The sequence below is a fragment of the Echinops telfairi genome, unplaced genomic scaffold (assembly GCF_000313985.2).
Source record: "Echinops telfairi isolate 266 unplaced genomic scaffold, ASM31398v2 ScPeMD7_7400;HRSCAF=8409, whole genome shotgun sequence".
In the NCBI taxonomy this organism is placed as follows: Eukaryota; Metazoa; Chordata; class Mammalia; order Afrosoricida; family Tenrecidae; genus Echinops; species Echinops telfairi.
In genome coordinates this window covers 9,043,684-9,050,904 of record NW_022111300.1, presented here as the reverse complement: position 1 = coordinate 9,050,904, position 7,221 = coordinate 9,043,684, and the positions used below count along the sequence as shown (strand labels likewise).

The window sequence follows — 7,221 nt, the reverse complement described above, 5'->3', positions numbered from 1 at the left end:
GCGGGCCGGAACCTTGGGATTAGTCACCCAACGCATATCAGGCAGTGCCGCCAGGTCTCCTCCAACAGATCCCAGAGCAGGCAAAACATGACTTCACTGGGTCGCAGGTCTGCTTCTGCACTAAAACTCAAAGCTCATCAAATTGTCAGTCTTCCCGGGAGTACAAAGCTCTATCTTTCTCCCTTTCTCCTGTGCTCCCGGAGGTGGGGAATGATAAGAATGGGATAAGAATGATGATAAGAATGGGAGGGTGAGGAGTCCGGCGAAATGTTACCCTAGATGGCTTTAGCACCAATTCTGACCTGACACAATGTATTTGACTGGCTTCTGAGCCAGTGGCCAAGTATCAAGAAGAGGCTCTATGCTGAGAGGAGCTGGGCTGGCTACTCTTCCCGAGGCTTCTTGGTTAGCTGCTTGCCAGATGCCAGCTCAAGTTGAGGCTGGAGGGGGCACCCCGTGGCTGACAGGCAGAACTCGGTGCCCTTAGAATACACAGGGCTATTTCCCACCCTGGCTTCCATAACACAAGAGCCTGGGGCAGAAAAATGACACGCCCCATCTCCCTCCTGGGGCATCTGAGAAGAGCAAGGCTGTGGAGGGGGAACCCCAGGGGAAGGGCCAGCCCTGCCTGCCCCACCTGGCCAGGTGTGTAAGCAGCTGTGGGGAGTGGGGAGCCCCTGAGCCTAAGCTCGCCCAGCTGAGCGCATCGCGGGCAGGGAGCAGACCTGGTGGCTCGGCCTCCCCTAGAATCCCAGCTCTGTCCTCCACCCACACAGTCAGGGCTGAGCTGGCCTCTGCCCTGGGCAGGATGGCCCTGAGAAAGCCCGTGGGGCTCCCACAGGCCCTGCTGGTGGCAGCCAGTGGCTGTGGGAAGCCTAAAGCTGAAACCCAAATTAATCACTGGAAACCCAGGCAGAGCCCACATCATGAAAACGGCAAGGCTAGGTTTTCACATAACACCCGCAGTGTCCTACTTTCAGTCTCCCAGGAGAGAATGCTGTCATCCAGTCTGGGCACCAAATGCCCACTGGGAGCCCACACAGGCTTCGGGTGACCGTGGCCCTGAAGCAGAGCTGAACTTGAACTCAGTACCCTCAGTGATCAGCCTGATCCCCCAGCACCTGTCTATGGATGAGGTGAGGTGAGGTGAGTGGCCCTCACTTGAACTGTGGCTCTTTTATCGGACCACCCTGGCCCCTGTGAACAGCATGTGCAGCCCCTTCCTCAAATAGCCCATATAGTGAGGCCTCTTAAGTCCTTGGCCCCCACCCCCACCCCCAGTCACCGCAGCCTGAGCTCCCTCAACCCAGGCACGGCCCACTCACACCCATTGCCACCAGTGGATTCCGCCTCAGAGGGACCCGACAGGACAGAGTAGAACAGACTGCCCATCGTTAAGGGCATAGCCAGCCTCGTCCGTCTCCCTCAGTGACTGGTGGGTTCAAAGTGACGAACTTGTGGTTAGCAGCACCTTGAGAAACCCCTTACGACAGAGCGCTGCTCCCCAGGCACACAGGCCCGTGAGGCAGCAGGGCTGGCTCATCTCGAGAGGCTGCTGGGAGCACCAACCCCTGCGCCACCCAGGGCCACTCACCATGTACGAGGGGAAGATCAGAACTCGCTTGTGCTTGCCACAAGGCCACTGCGGGTCATCCAGAAGATTGGGGTCATAGTCCAGGAAGTCTCCCGGGTCACTGCCTGAAGGTCACAGAAAAGTCACCATTAGGGGCTCAGGAATCGCAGAACGAGGACTGGGAGCAGCAGGGAGAAGGGGACACAGAGAGAGAGATGCTGCTGAAGGCAGAGTCTTGCCCTCTGGTTCCCATCCACCTGAGTCAGCAGGCAGCTCTGCCTGCCAACCTGAGGCACACAGCCCCTTGGAAGGGTTTTTACCAAATTCTTCACATTCTGACTCTTTTTTCCTTTCCATTGTAGAAAATGACACACTCATCTCTGTAGGCTCGGAGAGCCCCCCAAGGCTTCACAAAGCCCAGACGAGGCCTGCTGTCCCCGGGAGTCACAGGGGGAATTGGGGAAAGGCTGTCTTGTGCCCTTGCAGGTCAAATCCTTAAACCCAGCTGGGCCTTCTGAGAAGCCCGGTGTGGCATGACTGCTTCTAGGTAGGCACCTGTTCACTGCGACTCATCCCTGTCCTGGGGACACACATCCAAGCAGCCAACAACTCAGAGGCTGCCCTAAAACCTCGAGTTCAGAACTCAGCACTGGGTACTCCCTCTCAGCACTGGGAACCCCCTTGGACAGTTTCATCGGCACCTGGGCACGCGGCTGCCCTGCCCACACGGGCTGCTTCCTAAGGGAGTCTCTCTCTGCTGCCAAGCTCTACCAAGGTTTGTCTTGACCAAGCTGGCTGTAACCAGGTGCTCCTGACTCACCCCACTTGGTCACCCTCACGTGAGCCTGTGCTGCCCACTCCAACCATGTGCTAGAGAGCCCAGTAGAAATGCAGGGGAGGAGTAGGAGAGTGACAGAGAAGCTGGACATCCAGCCTCCTCTGCAGGACAGCCTGGGCATTTCTCCTGGGGGGACCTTGGGGGGGTCCAGCCACTGAGGTGCCCAGAGGGAGGGGAGAGGAGCCCGTGCCTTGATGGTGAGCTGTCATGGCCTGAGTCCAGGCTCTCTCAAAAGCCACAGCGCTGGAGGGTGAGCCTGGGCTCTGAGAATGCCAGGCTCCCAGCCTGCGCCAGCCCTACCTGTGTCGAGGCTCCCCTGGGTGCTGCTAGCCCGGCCGATGGAGAGGCTGCGGTGGCTCAGCTTCCGGAACTGGGAGAAGGAGGAGGTGGAGTCAATGGTGTTTCTCCGGGTCCCGAAGGCATTGGTGGGTAAGAGGAATTGGGTATATGAAACAGTCTGAAAGGAGAAGACAGAAACAGGTGAGTGCTTCTCTTGGGGCAACGCAGGCTGCATGCCGACCAAGTGGTGTCACCACCTGTGTCCAGGCCCTCGGGCCTGTCTCACACCTGCGGTGACATTCCGAGTCCTGAAAAGGGTTTTTATTCTGGCGTTCATGGCACCTAAGTCATGCCCAGGCCTAACCTCATCTGGCTGGGGCCATGGCTGGTTCTAACGGCTCCCTCCTCCCTGCCACCAGCCCTGTTCTGCTGCAGAAAAAGAGCAGGCTTGCTAACAAGGCACTGTCCTGGAAATGGTTAATGCTGTTGTGTGGTTTACGAGAAACACACACCATATGCCTTCTGGTCGCCCACCAAGGGGAGAATGCCAAAGTACATCTGGCCCGAGGAGTCTCTGATAAGAAACTGTGGGTGCCTGCCGGGCTTCTCCGGCAGATGCGGTGGGCCACGTCCACCCCTCCTCCACCCCCTCCCTCCAGTGGGAAGGGTCCGCCTCTGAACGAAGCGAGAACAGCGTGGTTCTTGTCACCTGCGAGGAGAAAGCACGCCACAGGCCCACAGCTGGAGCCTCGGGCTGATGTCATTGTGATCCAGCTGGGACTTGGCAAGGGGGGGTGGGGGTGGAATAGAGGGTTGAAGGAGTAGGTCTCAATCCCAGCAGCCACACCTCCAAGCAGAAGACCCTGGGACAGCTTCCCCAAGGAAACACGTGCATTGGTCTCCCTCAATAGGCTTTGGGAGGGTGGGTGAGGCCCACCTGGGGTCCAGCACGAAGTGGTTACATTCAGTTTTCCACCTTTCCCTCCTCAGCAGCCCCCTGCAATGTGGACCTGCGGCAGCTGACGGCGTGGTGCCCAGGGGTCACAGAGCGACGCTGTGGGCATCTGAGGTTCTCAGAGCCGCGGGCTGTGGGACTAGACAGCTGCCTGGTACAGGCGCTGCTTGCTGACCTCATCACGGAAGGAACGTTCAACCCCCAGCGACCATGCCTGCACAGAGCATGCACGTGTTTGTGAGACACTGACAAGTATTTCACAGGCTTCGACGCTTTTAAAGCAGTCGTATGCAGCAAGAATTAAACACCCAAGTTGTCAGTTTGTGGACTAAGGTGCGCCTGACAGAAGCCAGGGTGTTTTCCATCGGCTCATATGCGTGTGAAGGCTGGACACTGAATAAGGAAGAACACAGAAGAAACAGTGTGTTCGGGTGGGTTGGCGAAGAATATTGAAAATACCATGGATTCCCAGAAGAACACACAAATCTGTCTAGAAAGTACAGCCAGAATGTCCCTTAGAAGCCAGCCTAGCGAGATTCCATCTCCCGGACTTTGGCCACACGATCAGGAGAGAGACCAGTCCCTGGAGGAGGACACCATGCTTGGTAAAGCAGAAGGGCCGTGAACGAGGAAGACCCTCGGGGAGATGGACTGACAGAGGGGCTGCAACAACGGGCTGAACAATTGGGAGGAAGACCCAGGACCAGGACCGGCTCGTGTTTCGATCCGTTGTGCAGACTCGGGGTCCATCAGAGCGGAACTGACAGCACTGAACAAACCAGCAACCGCGCACACAGTGTAAACAGGGTTGACAGAGGAATCGCAGGTTCTCTGGGAGCTCAAACGAATCCTCTGGCCCATAGGGGGCTTGTGTTGACACTGGAGAATCAGGGACCTGACCTCCTTACTCGGGGCCAGCTTCTTCCATCAGCCCTCTGCCCAAGACAGAGTGAGGCTCCCCCCACACACCTTGGGCCTCATGTGCACCTGTGTGGGGAACCTGGCCCCCTTACCTTCCCGTCTGCGCCCAGCTCCACGCCCTCCAGGCCGATGACCTCTTTCAAGCTCACGGCCCCTGCTGACTGTCTGCCTCCATCCAGCTTCAGATCCCTGCGGAGTAGAAGCCAGGAAAATGCTCTTCTCCCCCCTGAAAGAGCTGTTGTGGTGTTCACCGCACGACACTCCACAATCACACTGGTGACAATGACTCGGGGGCTTGGTGGCTGAAGGAGTCACTGTCCCTCCCTCAGGGCTTCCCAGTGACCGGTTGCCTACAGTGTCATCTCTCCTCCAGGAAAATGTAATCCACTAGGAGCGAGGGCCCGGGCTTGGAAACAGCGGGCTGCTGGCCCATGACCCTCCGCTGGCAGCCCTCTAGCACCCCCTCTTCCTGGCCCCCACACTCTTGGAGCCAGGCAGGAACAAGGGGGTTCTCTCAGGCCCTCAATCTTCCTTGCCAGCCCTTAAGTATGTGGGAGAAATAAATTTCTGTCCTGGACAGCTCCCAGGTTTATACGAGGTAATGAAAGACTTAATGTCACAGGAATCACCTCAGCCACCTTGCAAGGCCACCTAGGAATGCCTGTCACCCCCTACAAGACGGATGGACAGTCACAGCAGCCAGCATTCACACTCTGCCCACACTGCCATTCTCCACGATGGCCCTGTGAGCCAGGTGACAACTCTCACCCTGTTTTACAGAGGAGGACGCTGAGGCCCAGGGTCGGTCAGGGACGGGAAGAGGCAGACCCTGTTCTCTAGCAGAGCCTGCTGCGAGGTGTGCCCACTGGGGCTGAACTCCCATGCAGTGGCTCGCCTTTCCCAAGGCTGAGCCCTCTGGGCTCATAAGAATTCCCACCCCTCGCTGTGTCCCCCGAGTGTGACATAGCTTCCCTGGGAGCAGCTCTGGCTGCCTGGCTCCCCCCCGGAACGTTCTGAGTTAGGGGCTCTGAGGTGTGGCCTGGGGGTGAAGGGACGGATTGGCAGTCCAATCTGGGAGCGGCTGTCATCTAGTTTCAAGTCTCAATCACACTGTGCTGGCAGCAGGAGCCGGAGCCCGTCAGAGCACCCGTTTTTCTGCTCTGCCCCAGGGGAGCCTCAGGTCCCACGCCCCCTCCTGCACGCTCAGCACCAACGAGGACAATGCAAGGGCGGGGCTGGAGGAGCAGGAATCGGAGGGAACTGGGAGTCAGGGCAGCAGCTGGGTGAGGGAAGAGCGAAAAGAAGCCACTGTCCGAGAACAGGAGGATGCCTCCATGTGTGGGGCCGTCACCCTGGTCTATGGGGGTCCCACAGGGAAAGTGGCCCCTCATGCTCCCTGTACGTGGGGTGTGAACAAGGACCTCAAAAGGAACACCACGACCACCTGCACCCAGTAGGTCCCATGCTTTCAGTCACCGTGGGGCATCGAGGTGCAGCCGTGCTCTATAAGACCTGAGGGACACCCTTCTGGAATCGACACATCATGCTGAAGAAAGTACCCCCCCCACAAAAAAAAAAAGTACCCCCCCTCCCCCGCGCCCCCAACCCATGGTGGGAAAACTTCAGATAGACGAGGGGCCTTCTGTTGCTCATGGCAAAGTAGAACGAAAAGACAAGTGGTGTTTCCCAGGGCGGTTTTGAAGCCTCCTCGTGGGTGCATTCACACACGCTGTACTCGGCACACCGCGGCTCGGCGTGGTCGCTGCTCCCTCCCCGCCACACCTGTTCGCCAGGTGTGACCCTCAATGGCTCCACGCTGTCCCTCACATCAGGACCCCTGGTGGCGGAGTGGTTCTATGTTGGGCTGCTAACTGCAGGGTCAGCAGTTCAGGGAGGGAGAAAGACGGGCCTTTCTACATGTGTAGAGCGCGGCTGTCTCCAAACCCACAGGGGCGGTTCTACCCTGCCCTACGGGGTCACTGTGTGTCAGAATCAACTCGACGACAGTGAGTTTTTGGTTTATTCCCAACATCACACTTGCCCCTTCAGTTAGAAGATGAGAGGCCCCCAATTGTCCTGAGTTTCAGGGGTGGCAGGGCAGCAGGGGAGTGTCTGAGCTTCCCTCAGGGGTCCTCCTTGGGGCAGCAGTCACTCACTCACACTCTCAACTCCAGATCCCATCTCCTTAGAAACGACGCTGTCCCTAGTGATACCAATGGTTAAACGCTAACTCCTACACAAAACGATGGCGGTTCGAACCTCCCCTAAGGGTTGAAGCAGGGCCTGGTGATCTAAACTTTCATAAGGTCACACCCCTGACAAGCCAACGGAGCACGCGGCTGCCCTGCCCACACGGGGTCACGAGGGAGAATCTCCAAGATGGTAACTGCTTTTTGTTTCCGTTTGGGAACTTCTCCAAATATACTGTGCCGTCCAAATGACCTGCCTTCGGTGTGGCGGCCTTAAACGCAGGCGTCTTCAGACCCCCGGGCCTGCCCGCAGCACCACTTCTTCTGAGCGAGATATTCTGGCTGCTTCTCCACAGGCTCCCAAGAGCAGATGTGGGCAGCGATGAGGAATGAATGCACCGGCAGGAACAAAGGGAAATGCCTACACAGCAGAAACCTGAACCAGGAAACCAGGCCACACCATACC

General features: G+C 57.9%; 1 protein-coding gene across 1 annotated transcript in view; it reads right to left on the bottom strand.

The window, feature by feature from the left end:
- CABLES1 (Cdk5 and Abl enzyme substrate 1) overlaps nucleotides 1-7,221 on the bottom strand; it is a gene marked incomplete at its 5' end in the record, with an annotated part of 98,388 nt that overhangs the window by 13,964 nt on the left and 77,203 nt on the right. Inside the window, 3 exons of the mRNA XM_004703066.2 lie at nucleotides 1,595-1,698; nucleotides 2,712-2,868; nucleotides 4,659-4,755. Of these exons, the coding sequence (XP_004703123.1) occupies nucleotides 1,595-1,698; nucleotides 2,712-2,868; nucleotides 4,659-4,755 (358 nt within the window). The remainder of the gene's footprint in view (nucleotides 1-1,594; nucleotides 1,699-2,711; nucleotides 2,869-4,658; nucleotides 4,756-7,221) is intronic.